General features: G+C 39.1%; 1 protein-coding gene across 1 annotated transcript in view; it reads right to left on the bottom strand.

Moving 5' to 3' along the window:
- DMD (dystrophin) overlaps positions 1-19,201 on the bottom strand; it is a 3,443,536-nt gene that overhangs the window by 1,033,806 nt on the left and 2,390,529 nt on the right. Inside the window, 2 exon segments of the mRNA XM_040424996.1 lie at positions 2,323-2,416; positions 16,359-16,460. Coding sequence (XP_040280930.1) covers positions 2,323-2,416; positions 16,359-16,460 — 196 coding nt within the window.

Below are 19,201 nucleotides of genomic sequence, written 5' to 3'. Positions count from 1 at the left end.
ATCCCACTGCCAGACTTTTATGACATCTGTTTATTGTACCAAACCGTTGCCAACATGTTTCACTGATTTGTGTGAATCTGGTGCTTCGAACTATTCTAAATGTTTATTTCTTAAAATGTCAAATAAAAACTTTAATTTTTTTTATAAACGGCTAAAAATACCCCCCCTATGGCTTACAGCTACTGTAAAAAGAGCAATAAAATACAAAAAAGGCGTTTAAAAAATACAAATCTGAGGGATCAGCTGTAGCGTTTGTAGATTACAAATGGTCCAAGATAAGTTAAATAAGGTAAATGTGAACAAGACTCCGGGTCCAGATGGATTACAACCAAGAGTGCTTAAAGAGCTCAGTTCAGTCATTGCTGTGCCCCTGTTTATAATTTTTAAAGATTCTCTAGATATTAGCACAGTGCCAAGTAATTGGCGCAAGGCAAATGTGGTGCCCATATTCAAAAAAGGATCTAGGTCCTCCACAGGTAATTATAGACCAGTTAGTTTAACTTCTGTTGTGGGAAAATGTTTGAATGACTCTTAAGGGACTATACAGGAGTATGTGACTATAAATAATATTTTAAGTGATAACCAACATGGGTTTACCAAGGATAGAAGTTGTCAGACTAACCTAATTAGTTTTTATGAGGAGGTGAGTAGTAGCCTGTAGTTGCCTGGACAGAGGAATGGCTGTGGATGTAGTGTTTCTGGATTTTGAAAAGGCTTTTGATACTGTCCCTCATACACGTTTAATAGGTAAAGTAAGGTCTATAGGCTTAGAAAGTATAGTTTGTAATTGGATTGAAAACTGGCTGAAGGACCGTGTCCAGAGAGTTGTGGTCAATGATTCCTATTCAGAATGGTCCCAGGTTATAAGTGGCGTACCCCAAGGTTTAGTGCTGGGCCCTCTATTATTTAATTTATTTATTAATGATATTGAGGACAGGATTAATAGCACCATTTCTATTTTTGCAGATGACACTAAGCTATGTAGTACTGTGCAGTCTATGGAAGATGTCCATAAAATACAAGCTGACTTGAACACTCTGAGTGATTGGGCATCAACTTGGCAAATGAGGTTCAATGTGGATAAATGTAAATTATGCATCTTGGTAGTAATAATCTCCGTTATTCATGTCCTAGGTGATGTAGCACTGGGAGAATCACTTATAGAGAAGGATTTGGGTGTCCTTGTAGATGGTAGATCAAATAACAGCATACAATGTCAATCAGCTGCTTCTAAGACCACCAGGATATTGTCATGCATTAAACGAGGCATGGACTCGCGTGGAAAGGATGTAATATTACCACTTTACAAAGCATCTGGAATATGCAGTTCAGTTCTGGGCAGTAGTCCGTAGATAGGACGCACTGCAGCTGGAAAAAGTACAGAGGAGTGCGACTAAACTGATAAGGGGCATGGAGGGTCTTAGTTATAAAGAAAGATTAAAAGAAATGAATTGATTTCGTCTTGAGAAGAGACGTCTAAGGGGGCACATGATTAACCTATACAAATATATAAATGGGCCATACAAAAAATACGGTGAAAGACTGTTCCATGTAAAATGCCCCCAAAAAGTTCAGTCTCCAAAGGTGTCAAATCTTTTTTACTGTAAGAACTGTGAATCTGTGGAATAGACTTCCTCAGGATGTGGTCACAGTAGGAACAGTGGACAGTTTTAAAAAGGATTAAGATGAATTCTTAAAAGAAAACAATATTATGTAACTATGAAACTATGTAACTATAGGTGGTTCTTCTGTAAGTAATTGCTCCTGATACCACACCGTTAGTTGAAAGCAGTACTTTGCTTTTTATTTTACTTTTGCTATATGAAAATCATCAATATTTACACTAGATACTGATGGCCAATCCATAATTCAAAATGTAATGTATCAATTTAGTACTGTACTTTGAGTCTTGAGCTCCTGCACATATGCTCAATGACACATGATTATCTGTAATGCCTCACCCCTCTTGCTTACCTGGTGATGCAGTAAAGTCCTAAGGTGTTGGAGAAAACCATAAGGATAAAATCTATTGACAGGTGATAAGCAGTTTTTTTCACAGATTCTGAACCAAATAATAGATGAAAACAGTAAAAGACTTATAAAGATATGAAGAGACTAGATTGTACTTTAGCTGCCAATAAAGTAAGTTCTTATAATGCAGAACTCTAGTTTATCTTTGCCTCTAGGCAAGATGAAGTTTCAGCCTTAAGGTAGTAAATGCTGCTCAAGATGTACACAGTATCACATATCATAAATGTTAGTTCATCTAGTGGATTTGGAATAGGTTCTAATAAAACATGTTGATTCTAGTTTCATACTTACGATCACCAAAAGATGCACAAGTAGGTCTTCTTTTCAATTCCTCGAGTAACAGACTGACTGTATTCCACTCTGTATTCAGATCTTCTACCTTTCTCTGTAGAAAATACCCATGACATGTGTTAGGTGTAATAAACAAGCCTCTAAATTGTATTAAATCTAACAAACACAATTTCATGGTTGTATGAAACTGAATAGTTTTGAAGACCTACAAGACAGACTTCCCATCTATATTCCTCTTGTCATTTAAATGTAATAATTGATATGCAGGATTCCTGGTTCTTGTATTTAACACTGTAAATCACTAGAGGTGGATAAGGACCTGCACTATAATGGAACTTTGATTAACAACTAGTTATGAGTTGCCTAGAAATTATTTTTCACCCTGGCATTCAAAGCAAATTCTTTAGCTTTGTAAAGTAAATTTATCCAAAAATTTAATCTAAGTGTATCTATTTATGAAGCTTCAATAGATATGCAAATTCCAAAGCATAACTTGGAGCTTTTGAATCCCAATACAAAATCTGTTACAAGACCCTCACATACCATGTACTGGTAACTTATTACTGCATATGGCAGAGGGGGCCTATATGACCCCTCAGATACCAGGGCCTGAGTGCAACCCTAACTTTAGTTTTCTAAATCTTTACCCCTGTGTATATCCTCCTACCCTAAACTAACCTATAAATACAGTATCATTTCTATAGGCAGTCTGATCTATACAAGCTTTAGGGAATTCCTAGTCAGGTCAATAAGAGAATACACCAGTTAATATTAATGGAGAGCTACTCTTGTATTGTCTACATTTTAATGTAAGAATATTTTGGAATGTACAATATGCATTTCTCTGTTTGTATTTGTTTTGGCCCTTTTTTAGGCTAAAATTGCTCTGGTAAACACATGTGTCATTTTCATATAACATGTTTGTATAGTGCTTTATTTAGTGGCATTTATCTTCACATATTTGTGAATTGTGTTTAGAGAAGAGTTTTGAAAAAATTCCTAAAAAATGCCATTGCTACAACATGCTCCCCAATTGCTAAAAGACACTACTGTCCCCCCCCCCCCCAAAAAAAAAAAAACAACAACTACAGTTTCTACATTTCATGGACTAATCAAATAAAAATCAACACTGACATACTTTTACAGTAACAGAAGATGTCCGATGGTGTGTAAAATGTAATTTACTAAGTTTCTGAAGATCTCCATTTAGTGTCTGTTCTGATTATGTCCCAGCTCTGCTTAAACTAGGCAGAACTGGTGTTACGACAGTGTGACTGACAAGGCTACATACCAGACTAAATATCCCTTAAATTCCTTCATGCACTTGTATTTTAGTACTGCTTTGTAGATAGGTCAGTTATCCTTACAACAATCAAGCACCACATAGTGATTTATCAGCAATTACGGAGCCATAGCAAGTCTAAATCTGGAATTGCTGCTTTAAATTAAGTAAATATACTGTACTTTTGTATATATAGAGATATATTTATTAGAGGAAGTAAAATACTTTAAGTTGATCGTAAAAAGTGATTTTATTATATCTGGTTGATTTCTTTACCATTCTGTATGCTTTAAATGCAGAATGAATACTGAACCCAAAGACAATAGCAAAAATGCCACCATTTACTACTCAGTATAATCTACAATAATCCATGTGTAGTACTGCAGATGAGTCGAATGGCTATTTAATATTTTCCTACTGCCCCCAATTCAGCCACTGTCAGCTCTTAAAGCTGCACTGAAATACAGTGGGGGAAATAATTATTTGACCCCTCACTGATTTTGTAAGTTTGTCCAATGACAAAGAAATGAAAAGTCTCAGAACAGTATCATTTCAATGGTAGGTTTATTGTAACAGTGGCAGATAGCACATCAAAAGGAAAATCGAAAAAATAACTTTAAATAAAAGATAGCAACTGATTTGCATTTCATTGAGTGAAATAAGTATTTGAACCCTCTAACAAAAAAAGACTTAATACTTGGTGGAAAAACCCTTGTTTGCAAGCACAGAGGTCAAACGTTTCTTGTAATTGATGACCAAGTTTGCGCACATTTTAGGAGGAATGTTGGTCCACTCCTCTTTGCAGATCATCTCTAAATCCCTAAGGTTTCGAGGCTGTCTCTGTGCAACTCTGAGCTTGAGCTCCCTCCATAGGTTTTCGATTGGATTAAGGTCCGGAGACTGACTAGGCCACTCCATGACCTTAATGTGCTTCTTCTTGAGCCACTCCTTTGTTGCCTTTGCTGTATGTTTTGGGTCATTGTCGTGCTGGAACACCCATCCACGACCCATTTTCAGTTTCCTGGCAGAGGGAAGGAGGTTGTCGCTCAGGATTTCACGATACATGGCTCCGTCCATTTTCCCGTTTATGCGAATAAGTTGTCCTGTGCCCTTAGCAGAAAAACACCCCCAAAGCAAAATGTTTCCACCCCCATGCTTGACGGTGGGGACGGTGTTTTGGGGGTCATAGGCAGCATTTTTCTTCCTCCAAACACAGCGAGTTGAGTTAATGCCAAAGAGCTCTATTTTGGTCTCATCAGACCACAGCACCTTCTCCCAGTCACTCTCTGAATCATTCAGGTGTTCATTGGCAAACTTCAGACGGGCCTGCACATGTGCCTTCCTGAGCAGGGGGACCTTGCGAGCCCTGCAGGATTTTAATCCATTGCGGTGTAATGTGTTTCCAATGGTTTTCTTGGTGACTGTGGTCCCTGCTAATTTGAGGTCATTAACTAACTCCTCCCGTGTAGTTCTAGGATGCTTTTTCACCTTTCTCAGAACCATTGACACCCCACGAGGTGAGATCTTGCGTGGAGCCCCAGAGCGAGGTTGATTGATGGTCATTTTGTGCTCCTTCCATTTTCGAACAATCGCACCAACAGTTGTCACCTTCTCTCCCAGCTTCTTGCTAATGGTTTTGTAGCCCATTCCAGCCTTGTGCAGGTCTACAATTTTGTCTCTGACATCCTTGGACAGCTCTTTGGTCTTTCCCATGTTGGAGAGTTTGGAGTCTGCTTGATTGATTGATTCTGTGGACAGGTGTCTTTTATACAGGTGACTAGTTAAGACAGGTGTCCTTAATGAGGGTGACTAATTGAGTAGAAGTGTCTAACCACTCTGTGGGAGCCAGAACTCTTAATGGTTGGTAGGGGTTCAAATAATTCCGGCATTCCAGCAAGGGTTCCGAATTTTTGGTCGGAGAGAAAACTGCAGCATGCTGCGGTATTTTGTCCAGCCAAAAAACGTAAGAGGGACTGAACTAATGCATCCTGATGCATACTGAACGGATTGCACTCCATTCAGAATGCATTAGGATAATCAGTTTTTTTCCGGTATTGAGGCCCTGTGATGGAACTCAATACCGGAAAAGAAAAACACTAGTGTGAAAGTACCCTAATCATGTATTACTGTAGATAATGGTCCAAAATCGGGGTGACAAATTACCTTTGAGATACCCATATATACAGTGCTGCCCATAATTATTCATACCCCAGGCAAATTTTGACTTAAAGTTACTTTTATTCAACCAGCAAGTAATTTTTTGACGGGAAATGACATATGTGTCTCCCAAAAGATAATAAGACGATGTACAAGAGGCCTTATTGTTAAAAAAAATAAAAAATTCTCAGCTTTTATTTACATTTGAGCAAAGAGTGTCCAGTACAAAATTATTCATACCCTTCTCAATAATCAATAGAAAAGCCTTTATTGGCTATTACAGCAATTAAACGATTCCTATAATTGCAGACCAGCTTTTCGCATGTCTCCACAGGTATTTTTGCCCATTCATCTTTTGCGATGAGCTCCAAATCTTTCAGGTTGGAGGGTCTTCTTGCCATTACCCTGATCTTTAGCTCCCTCTGGACTCTGGCTGGGCCACTCCAAAACATTAATGTTGTTGTCTGCTAACCATTTCTTCACCACTTTTGCTGTGTGTTTTGGGACATTGTCATGCTGAAATGTCCACTGGTGCCCAAGGCCAAGTTTCTCTGCAGACTGCCTGATGTTGTCGTTGAGAATCCTCATGTATTGCTCTTTTTTCATGGTGCCGTTTACTGTGATTAGGTTCCCTGGTCTATTGGCTAAAAAACACCCCCAAAGCATTAGGTTCCCACCACCATGTTTGACAGTGGGGATGGTGTTCTTTGGGTTGAAGGCTTCTCCTTTTTTACCCCAAATGAAGGAAACATCATTGTGACAAAACAATTCAATTTTAGTTTCATCTGACGATGACACAGAAGACCAGAAGTCTTCTTCTTTGTCCAGATGAGCCTTTGCAAAGGCCAAGCGAGCTTTTGTGTGCCTTATCTGCAGAAGTGGTGTCCTCCTTGGTCTGCATCCGTGGAACCCAGCAGTGTGCAGTGTCTGTTGGATTGTCTGCCTTGAGACATTGCCACCAGCAGAGCCCAGATTCACCAGGATGGCCTTGGTGGTGATCCTTGGATTCTTTGTCACCTCTCTAACTATCCTCCTGGCCAGCACAGGTGTCACTTTTGGCTTCTGACCACGTCCTCTGAGATTTTCCACAGTGCGGAACATCTTGTATTTTTTTATAATACTTTGCACTGTAGCCACTGGAACTTGAAAACATTTGGAAATGGCCTTGTAGCCCTTTCCTGACTTGTGAGCAGCCACAATGCGCAGCCGCAGGTCCTCACTGAGCTCCTTTGTCTTAGCCATGACTGTCCACAAACCAACTGCAGAGAGCTGCTGTTTTTCACCTGTTGAGTTGATTAAAACAGCTGTTCCCAATTAAACAGGGTAATTAGGATGCTTTAGAACAGCTTGGACTATTTGGAATGGTATAGAACTTTTGATTTTCCCACAGACTGTGACAGTTTGTGAAGGGTATGAATAATTTTGGACTGGACACTTTTTGCTCAAATGTAAATAAAAGCTGAGAAATGTTTTTTTCCACAATAATGCCTCTTGTACATTGTCTTATTATCTTTTGGGAGACACCTATGTCATTTCCCGTCAAAAAATTACTTGCTGGTTGAATAAAAGTAACTTTAAGTCAAAATTTTCCAGGGGTATAAATAATTATGGGCAGCACTGTAGATCCAAAGTGAGTACACGGTGAGTACAAGCTGAACACATATAATAAAAATGTGTCTGACTGGCCTTTCTTGGCTTTTTTAGTGTGTCAAGCCAGGACTTCGAAATGAAAAACAATTGGTACTAGACCAATTTTAAAATGGCAGCAGCATGGAAATTGTGATGGTAAGTATAGTTTGTTTATTTATTTAACTTCTAAAGGTCTATTTTTAAATGTTATTTCACAGGAAAACCTCTTTTAACCAAAAATGAACAGAAAGTAGAAACTGGTCTACCAAAACACCTGGTACATAGAGGCTGTAACGTCCAAGGTAATGGATACTGCATGTTTATTCCTATAGAGAATAATTCTATTAAGGCAAATATTGGAGTGAGAGAAATAATGATGATAATTAAAAAAAAGTTTTAAAAATGAGAGAAAACAAAAAAAATATATGAGCCTTAGGCGAAATTAGGAGTTGTGTCATGCACAACTTTTTAGGTCATTTGGAGAACTTTTGATTTAGGTAGAAACGATTCAGACCCGAATTAAATAGGGCGGGCATCCCATTCTACCAAATAAAACTCAAATATAAATTTTAAGGATTCACTCATCTCCACCAAACTCCAATTCAACTCCAATAGAATGCATATACGGTCCATTATAAATAGTGATGAATGATGTTATGAAAAATTTGATTTGGCTGTTTCTTTGAATTTCACAAAGAAATTAGATTCATTACAAATTACTTTGTCATGAAATGTATTCCTTTGTATGTAGCAGACGCAATGATGGGGACCAGCTATTGGACTGCCCCCCTGTCATTAAACCCCTCAGATGCGACATTCATCATTGATCACTGCATCTGATGCTACAATTGAGGCCTTTCAGGTGTTAATTACTGATGACATCACCGCGCCCGGCCAGTGCTTTGGCATGGTGATGTCATCCCGCACAAGGTTTTCCGTGGTATCTTAATCAAGATGCCTGTGATGGCCTCTCTGTGAGCAAATGGATGAGGTGGGTATGTTTTTTTACCTCCATTTCAGTAAAAAATTGATTCGTTACCACGAAGGGTGAGGGAATTCGACTTCATGGCAAATCAAATTTTTCCAGCAATTTGGATCAAAATCAATTTGTTTGGTTTTGATTTGCTCAACACTAATTATAAACATAAGCCTCTTGCAAGTATAAACTGTGCATAAAAGCAATAAGTAATAGAGATGGGGGAATGTAGTATCAAAAGACTGTTTTCTTATTCCCCACCCCACAGAGGATTTTATCATAGGCAATCAACTGGGATTGAAAAACAATCTACAGTTGCAAAAAAAAGTATGTGAACCCTTTGGAATAATATGAATTTCTGCACAAATTGGTCATAAAATGTGATCTGATCTTCATCTAAGTCACAACAATAGAAAATCACAGTCTGCCTAAACTAATAACACACAAAGAATTAAATGTTACCATGTTTTTATTGAACACACCATGTAAACATTCACAGTGCAGGTGGAAAAAGTATGTGAACCTCTAGACTAATGACATCTCCAAGGGCTAATTGGAGTGAGGTGTCAGCCAACTGGAGTCCAATCAATGCGATGAGATTGGAGGTGTTGGCTACAGCTGCCCTGCCCTATAAAAAACACACACCAGTTCTGGGTTTGCTTTTTACAAGAAGCATTGCCTGATGTGAATGATGCCTCACACAAAAGAGCTCTCAGAAGACCTACGATTAAGAATTGTTGACTTGCATAAAGCTGGAAAGGGTTATAAAAGTATCTCCAAAAGTGTTCATCAGTCCACGGTAAGACAAATCGTCTATAAATTGAGAAAGTTCAGCACTGCTGATACTCTCCATAGGAGTGGCCGTCCTGTAAAGATGTCTTCAAGAGCACAGCGCAGACTGCTCAATAAGGTGAAGAAGAATCCTAGAGTGTCAGCTAAAGACTTACAAAAGTCTCTGGCATATGCTAACATCCCTGTTAGCGAATCTACGATACGTAAAACACAAAACAAGAATTCACTTCATGGGAGGATACCACAGAAGAAGCCACTGCTGTCCAAAAAAAACATTCCTGCACGTTTACAGTTTGCACAAGAGCACCTGGATGTCCCACAGCAGTACTAGCAAAATATTCTGTGGACAGATGAAACCAAAGTTGAGTTTTTTGGAAGAAACACAAAACACTATGTGTGGAGAAAAAGAGGCACAGCACACCAACATCAAAACCTCATCCCAACTGTGAAGTATGGTGGTGGGGGCATCATGGTTTGGGGCTGTTTTGCTGCATCAGGGCCTGGACGGATTGCTATTATCAAGGGAAAAATGAATTCCCAAGTTTATCAATACATTTTGCAGGAGAACTTCAAGGATAACTGTCACATTTAGACCCTAATTTCAATTTTCATATATGTAGTTACTAATAACATGATATTCCAGAATCAGTTACTATTAGACTGACTTACCCCATATTTAATAAGATTCAGCCCTTAGCAACCAGTCTGCATAAAACTGCAATTTCACTATTCAGTTAAGATGGCCGCCACTGCCCTCACCCTGAGGCTAATCCCGCCTGCCCTCACTAGCCAGTAACAATAGCCCCCCAAAAGTGTCAGTAACCAGAGCCCTCCCCCCTAAAGGGTTAATCTCCTGCAGCACAAAGGGGTCCTCTTACTGCATGTTGATTTCATTTATACACTGAGCAGATGGTAGATCTCCCTTTCCTGGTCTGCGCTGCTTCCACTCTGCATTCTCCTGCTCTGCTGAGTGAGGGAGCATCTGCCAAGCGCAGGGACAGGGAGAAGTGCACACAGCCCAGGCACTGTTATCAGCTGCTGGGGAGGACCTGGCTTTAATCATTTACTTACAGTCCCTGGCTGTCAGTAATGTGACCTTGCACGCAGCCTGCTTCTGCGCGCTCCGTCTATCAACAGATAGACGGATCGTGCCTAGCAACCCTATTTTAAGCACAGGTAAAAGTAGGCAGTACAGGGAACAAAAATGTGGAATTAAGAGGTAATTGAATACACAGTGAAAAGTTGAAATAGGGCCACCAAGGTGATACTAATCACCACAATCCAATACTAAAAAAAGAAAAAATACGACAGTTATCCATTAAGGCCATCGGTCCACCAGCTGAAGCTCAACAGAAGATGGGTGTTGCAACAGGACAACAACCCAAAGCATAGAAGTAAATCAACAACAGAATGGCTTAAATAGAAGAAAATATGCCTTCTGGAGTGGCTCAGTCAGAGTCCTGACCTCAAACCGATTGAGATGCTATGGCATGACCTCAAGAAAGCGATTCACACCAGAGATCCCAAGAATATTGCTGAATTGAATCAGTTCTGTAAAGAGGAATGGTCAAGAATTACTCCTGACCGTTGTGCACGTCTGATCTGCAACTACAGGAAACGTTTGGTTGAAGTTATTGCTGCCAAAGGAGGTTCAACCAGTTATTAAATCCAAGGGTTCACATACTTTTTCCACCTGCACTATGAATGTTTACATGGTGTGTTCAATAAAAACATGGTAACATTTAATTCTTTGTGTGTTATTAGTTTAAGCAGACTGTGATTGTCTATTGTTGTGACTTAGATGAAGATCAGATCACATTTTATGACCAATTTGTGCAGAAATCCATATCATTCCAAAGGGTTCACATACTTTTTTTTGCAACTGTATACCTAACTGTCAGAGCTCTTTGTCATATGTTCAACATTTTTCTCCAGGCCGATGAGAACAAAGAAATGCCACAGACAATCAGAATGCATTTTTTTTGCAGTCGTTTATAAATTAGACACAAATCGAATAAAATAACTTTTCAGTCAAACTAAAAAAAATGAAAACAAAAAAAAAACCATAAGGAATATTTGTGTCAGACAACGCAGACTTGAGATTGACTAGTTTGACTTAAAATGAACATGCCAAAATTGTTCAACCATAAAAACTCAGAATTGCTGCATGCCTCGCTTTCCTTTAAAAGGATATTTTGGGGAGGTGAAGTAGCTTGCCCAAGGTCACACAGCTAGAGGATAAGCAAGAAACGGTACAAATTATTTATGTTGCTAAACCAAAGAGAATTCTATCTCCATTGTTTTCTTTTCTTTAGCTTTACTTGGCAAACTTAGACATAAATCATTTCTTTGCAACTTTCACAAAATAACCTGAAGAAGTATAAATTTACTTTCTATGGTGAAAAACTTGAAATAATAATTATCACTCTAGTTATATATTTCTATATAGTCCGCGTTCCCATTTATATGAAAATTGATTTGGGTTGTGATATAAACAATTTAACAGCCATGATTAATCTGAGGGGCTTCTTATTAGAAATTTCTTGGTTAGTTTTCTGTCAAAGAATGAGAGTTGATGAAAAAGGGAGAGAAAGGGAACCTGTGCTATCTATGCCTACATCATTTACAGGGGAAGTAGCAAGGCAGTACTATCAGTGTATATGCTGTAATTGAAAAAGAGAGACATGGAGCAGTACTCTCCATACATACATCATGTGTAAGAAAAGACAGAAAGGTAGTTGGTGTCTGTAGCTAAGTAATTAACAAGCCATATAGAAAAGAAATGAGGCAGCTCCTTATGGTTAATTTTGTTGTGTACAGTGATAATGTAAAGGCTGGTATTACACTTACTTTAGCTCACAATCGGCTACACTGCATGAGCAGTAAGCCAGGAACTTAGATGGGAGAACGTGCACACAAAAAAAATAGAAAAATAGTTCAGGTGTTGCCATCAACGGATTTGGAAGCAGGAACATATAAAAAATATAATTGCTTTATTTGTTGATATTGGAATAAAAATTTTTGTGTTCCTCAGTCCAAGTCAGTTGGTGACAGCACCTGAACTATGGTCCCTTTTTGTGCAAGTTTTCTAGTCTATGTAATTAACAATAGGAAGCAGGAAATCAGAACTTTCTGTGTCTACATCATTTGCAGAGAGTCAGAAAGCAATACTATCTGTGCATGTGTTCTGTAGTACTGACTGTGCCTATATCATTACACTGAGGGACAAGGAGTCAGCACTATGTCAACATATCGGCAAAGAAAGACTGAGTCTGTTTTGCCTGTGCTACATGATTCATAAAGAAGGGCAGGGAGGAATTATTATCTATGCCTACACCACCTATAAACAGAGACAAGGAAGAAGTACTATCTGTGTAAATATCATTTACTAGGGGATGATCAGAGTTAGTATTGTCTTTTTCTGTTTCATTTACAAGAAGAGACAGGGAGCTAGTATTACCTAGTATTGTGTAAGGAGAGTAATGATTTACTTCCTCTAGCCTGAATACCACAATATAAATAATGAGTTAATCACAGGGATTATGGTCACCTTGCTGTGAGGTGAGCTGAAATCCAATGAAAATGCACATTCTTTTAAAGAGGACCAGTCTCACCAACTACCATGTCTATTTTAGTAAATAATTGTATCGCACATGAAATGGCAATTCTGGAGCACCTATTTTTATATTTCTATGTTGTGTCATTCCTGTTTTTTTCCTGCCTGAAATTTTTAAATAAAGGTAAAACCTGATGTTACATCTGAGGGTGTGTCCTTGCATGGTCTGACACTGTCCAATCCGAGCTACCAGTGTAAGATATACAGGTATAAGAATAGATGTTATGGAATTGACCGGGGAATACAAGTAGTTACTAAAACAGACATGCAGTGTATCAAGAGAGGTGAAAGGTCCTCTTAAACCACTTAACAACCCATGACGAATATGTGTAGCATGTATGGAGTGGGCTCACTAAGTGATCCAGCTCCATATGGAGTGGATGCTGGCTCTATAATTGCAATAACCAGGATTAGAGACAACTCTGAACTAATTTAACCACTCTGAGGCCACGGTCAATAGAGACTGCGGTATCTCAGTAGACAGAAGGAAGGGTCTCCATTTGTCCTCCCACTGCAGCGCACATGACTAAATCACAGGGATTTAAACAGTTGTTATTACAGCTTGGGGAAGGGGGTGATGGCTCCCAGGCCTATCATAGTGAGCTGCCTGAAAAGCTTCATCCGAGGCAGAGCCTGTGAAAATTCTATAGACTGCACTAGCATTCTATTGCAGTCTACGATACAAGCAATCAGATCACATATTGAAATCCCCTAGAGGGAATAAACATAGCAGTAAAACATTTTGTTTAAATGTTTAAAAAAAAAATACAAAATATTACAAAATCAAATAAATCCACTTTCACAGTTTTACATATAAAAATAAATGAATAGAAAAATAAATATAATTGGTATTGCCAAATCTGAAAATAAACTATTAAAATATAAAAATATTTTTTTTCTGTATGGTTAATGCTTTAGCAAAAAAATAAATAAAAATGTGCCTTTTACCATTTTTAGGTCATCTTGCCCCCCCAAAAAAACAAGCCTTTGCTCAGCTCTGTGGTAAAAAAAAATCTTAAAAAGTTATGGCTGTCAGAATATGGCCATAATCATAATTATATATCACCATAATCATGCTGACCCACACAATATGCTATGGTAACATAAATTGTGCTATCAAAACTTACAGCTTGCCCCACAAAAATCAAGCCCTGATTGAATATGAAACAAAAATGTAAAAAGTTACATTTCTTGGAAGGTAGGGAGGAAATAAATGGGAAAGAAAAACAGAAATTGGCTGGGCCATTAAAGGGTTAAAGAAATGATAGTATTCTGACAGCCATGCTTAGTTGTTTTTTTTTAACTCAGTGAATAGAATGGCGATAAAAAATGTGATAAAGCCAATGATTACAATCTTTGTGTTTTATATCTATAATAACTACCCATCTGCACTGGCACAATAAGCAAAAAAAAATAAAAAATAAGATACAATAGTGTTTTTGCCAGGGAATAAATAGGAATATAGCCTAAAGTCAGTGAATCTGCATTTGCAAAGTTGACAAGGTAAAAATAATATTATGAACATTGCAATTATAAACTAAACCAAATTAGAACTTGAGTTGTAATTTAAAGCTGCCCTTTACTGAAATGCTCGACGAAACAAATAATAACCAGACTTTTGTTTCCATTCCAGATGCCTTGCAGCCGTTAACAGTAAGGCCTCTTTTACACGGGCGTTGCGGGAAAATGTGCGGGTGCTTTGTGGGAACACCCACGATTTTTCCGCGCGAGTGCAAAAACATTGTAATGCGTTTTGCACTCGCGTGAGAAAAATCACGCATGTTTGGTACCCAAACCCGAAATTCTTCACAGAAGTTCGGGCTTGGGTTAGGTGTTGTGTAGATGTTATTATTTTCCCTTATAACATGGTTATAAGGGAAAATAATAGCATTCTGAATACAGAATGCTTAGTAGGTGATCAATTGAGGGTTAAAAAAATAACAATAAATTAACTCACCTTGTCCTCTTGTTCACGTAGTTCCTGGTCTCTTCTTTACTTCTTTAATGATGAGCTGTGGGCTAAAGGACCTTTGGTGACGTCAGATCACATGCTCCAATCACATGGTCCATCACCATGGTGATGGACCATGTGATTGGAGCATGTGATCTGACGTCACCAAAGGTCCTTTAGCCCACAGCTCATCATTAAAGAAGTAAAGAAGAGACCGGGAACTACGTGAACAAGAGGAGAAGGTGAGTTAATTTATTGTTATTTTTTTTAACCCCTGCAGCGCTATTGTACTATGCATTCTGTATTCAGAATGCTATTATTTTCCCTTATAACCATATTATAAGGGAAAATAATACAGTGAATAGACTGTCACCTAGCAACCATGCACTTGCTTGCGGATGCTTGCGATTTTCACGCAACCCCATTCACTTCTATGGGGCCTGCGTTGCGTGAAAAACGCAGAATATAGAGCATGATGCGATTTTCACGCAACGCACAAGTGATGCATGAAAATCACCGCTCATGTGAACAGCCCCATAGAAATGAATGGGTCAGTATTCAGTGCGGGTGCAATGCGTTCACCTCACGCATCGCATCCGCGCGGAATACTCACCTGTGTGAAAGGGGCCTAAGGTGTAATATAATTTTTTTCTATGCTCATTCAAGCCTGCTTAATGTTAAAGAAAAACTGTTACCACGAAATGCAGTGCAATCTGCAGGCTGCATAATATAGAGCAGGGGGAGCTGAGCAGATTGATATAAAGCTTTGTGGGAAGAGATTCAATAAAACTTGCAATTTTATAAATTTGAATCTCTCCTGTTTCCGAGCTCAGGGCGACCCATTTGTGTTTTAGCAATGATTGATTGCATTCTATGTGTGTGTATACACACATAGCTGTCAGTCATTGATAAGCAGCCCCTATGTACAACTGAGCACAGAAAAAGCAGACACTTCAATGTATAAATTATGAGTTTTGCTGAATCTTTTCCCACAAAACTTTGTATAAATCTGCACAGCTCCTCTTGCTCTATAACCTGCTACCTACAGATGCATTGCATTTCATGGAGACAAGATTTCTTTACATGCAGCTGTTTCTTAGAGACAACAGTTTTTATGTAGGTAATGGAAATAATGCATTACAAAATTTAGGTGGGACTGCCAGACTCGAGACCTAGCAGTTGGTACCGGACAGAAAGTGCACTAGAGAAGATGTAGATAAGATCAACAGCTGCTTTTTGGAATCTGGCCCACATTTAATAATTAAAGACAGGCAGTGGATATTATTATTAAGGTGTTTCTAGGATTTTAACATTAATAGTGTATTGAAAACAATACCAACTATGTTCATATATCTATGTCTGTATCAAGTGACTAGGGCTTGGCTGCGGTACCAGGAATGGCTACATTAACAAGAATATAGTACTTCTTTGTTAATCACTGCAATTACAGAATGCCAGAGCCCCTTTATTTTTGCAGATATATATTTAAAACAAGACTATTGACTGAAAAGAATTACGAGAGTTAGATATCCAAAGAATTTCAAAGGAAATATTTCCTTTGTATTGGCTACAAATGTTAACCCTACATGAGATTATTTAGAGAAATAAGATCACACACAGGTTCGATAGTTACCTTTAAAGGATAGGGCATGGATTTCTCAGCTTGAAGTTGGCGCCCCTTAGACAATATACCTTCCACATGTGGCCTTTTAGCTGCTAGAGCATCCTCTGTTTCCTAAAAAGGAGAAAGAAATATTCAAAATTTTGAAGTAGAATAGAAAAGTATTAGACGGTCTCATGACATAAAGAAGTTCAGGTAAATAAAAACAGTACCAACCGTGAACATTTGTAGAAATGTTAGATGGACTCATGGCATAAAGAAGTTCAGGTAAATGTGCAAAATTTTCATTTAACCCTTTCTCTACCAGGAGCTATAGGCAAACATGGCGCCCACTCGCATGTGCAGTGTTTCAAACAGCAGAGGATTCACTGAAGTAATGAATATACAAGAGGTAGACGTCCGTATATAATTATAGATCACTGAGGTGAGGGAAATGCTATAAAATAACTTTATTATGATAATCTAAGAACAGTACTTGGGGAAAGGGTCACTAATCTGCAGACAAAAGGTTAAATATAAAATTGTAGCCACTGGAGGGGAGATGGTCTGCACAGAGGATAATAACCAAATATATCTTGGGTAAACACCTGAGACCGCAGATGTAATAGATCGACTCTCAGGTTACTGCTCCCAGAGGGTACAAACATACATTGGTGTGTACATATCATCCAAAAAGGCTTAAACCAGTGAAATACCTGAGGGGTGTGATTACAACCCCTATATTTAGGAATCACAGCCTGGATAATAGGATACCAACCAGATGGGGTGAAAAAAGGGTGCCGCTGGGTGAAAAAAATGGGGCTGAAGCAAGTAAGCAAAAAGCCCCTATTCACAGCACGCAGTGCACCAGCTACAATGAGGCTAATAAATGAAATAAAGCCTCAACACTGTAGCCAATATGCTAAATCACCCTCAACTACCTAGCATTGGAAACTAACTGTCACCTTCACTAACAGGCGTCATACTCGATGCGTTTCTTAATGTAGAGTCATCAGGAGTATACAGCGCTGAAGGTAGCAACAAAGGCTGCCACACTAGTGGTGTGTGGCAGCAAATCCGGCGCTAGGATGGCCGTAATACGGCTGCTCAAAGTGCCGACGCGCTGCCATGTGAGATAACCGCTGTGCCCCACAATGATTGAATATAAACGCAGGCTTTGTAGAAGGTACATTTTACAGGGATAAAAGGGGACAATTTTGGGGTATATATGACTTCATGATGAGTTTTGTTCAATGATCACTTTTGTTCGTGTATTTTTATTAAATTTTTATTCCAGTGTTCACCACAACAGAAAAATGTTTTTAGATTTTACTAGTCCTGACATTTTGGAATGCACAGCACATTAATGTATTACTGTGGTTGTTGTGAGCTTTCCTGACTCTCAAGGCTACCACAGAGCAGGGGCATCGTTAGGTCAAAACATTCGGGGCTGGAGCCCCTGATTTTTTGTCCAGTGCCCCGAATGTTTATGCTGTCGGGATTTTTTATTTATTTTTTATTAGGCTATTCCTAGCCGCCTGGGCAATCCCACAGATCATCCCCCAACCCCCCTTGTACTTGTTCCGCTACTTGCAGGCTGTGCGGGCATGAGTTCAGAACTTCAGTCACTTCGGTACGCAATTCTGTTCTGCGGCACGTGATCCCACGAGACCCGCCGCAGGAGGTCATGGGTCTCGCGGGATCACGCGCCCGCAGAACAGAATTGCAGACCGAAGTGACTGAAGTTCTGAACTCATGCCCGTGCAGCCTGCAAGTAGCGGAACAAGTACAAGGGGGGTTGATGGGTTCCAACTTCTGTGATTAGTTTATAGTTGGGGGGTATGCTTAATTTTAAAACCATAGGTTAGGATGATCTGTGGGGTTGCCCAGATGGCTAGGCCCTTCACTGTAGTTATTAACCCCTTTTAGCAGTCCCCCATTCACCGAAGGGGGGATTGCTGAAAGGGGATAATAACTACTGTGAAGGCCCCCCCGGTGGCGATAATGGCGTGGCTTCATGGGGTGGGGGCGTGGCTTCACGCGGGCTCGTGCCACGGATGTCTTCAAACCCTAGCAAGGCCCCTGCCACAGAAAATGAATGGCCTCCCTGATCTCCCTGATCTCAGTGTGGCCTCCCTGATCTCGTTGGGGCCCTGGAAGTGCAACGATCCCTGGGAAAACCACCTCAGGTGCACAATTGACCAGGACATCTGAGGAGTCAAATGACCGGAACTGACATCATCATTGAGGCTGGATGCTAGCTGTATTACACAGTCGACCACCGCGATGTATGGAGTGATTTTGGCATGGGAGCCCACTCCATACTCCTTACAGATCACCATGACATAACTGTATATCATGATGTGCTTAATGGTTAAAAAAACTGTCCTTTTTAAAAGAGATCCAGGCTAAATAGGCATAGACGTAAATAATTTGCCACAATAATCATATACAGTATGTGTGCCGGTTTAGCTTGGAATCTTTTAATGTGGTCACACCCTTTAAAGACATTAAAGATTTGATGTAAGAACAAAGTCAGTTTATGAAGATGGATCACCAGCAATTTTGTACAACTTAATTTGTCAGAGGGAAACATTTAAAATACATAAAACATTACCAAACTTTAATAATAGATTCTTAAAAAGGCCATTTAACAGTGGGAAGTAGAAAGAAATCATGAAAGATTTTGCCTGTCAAGTAGCGATTTTTACAAAGGTCTACAGAAAATTTGACAGTGCATTATTATTTAGACATTAGCAAGAAACTTGCACTATATGATCTGTATTTTATACATTGTCAAAGTACAATATAATTAGACTGAATAAGAAAGACCATTTGTTCATCATTTGTTCATCTAAATTTGCTATATATACTCT

This window comes from Bufo bufo, chromosome 3 (assembly GCF_905171765.1).
Source record: "Bufo bufo chromosome 3, aBufBuf1.1, whole genome shotgun sequence".
Taxonomy (NCBI): Eukaryota; Metazoa; Chordata; class Amphibia; order Anura; family Bufonidae; genus Bufo; species Bufo bufo.
This window is presented reverse-complemented; position numbering and strand designations above follow the sequence as displayed.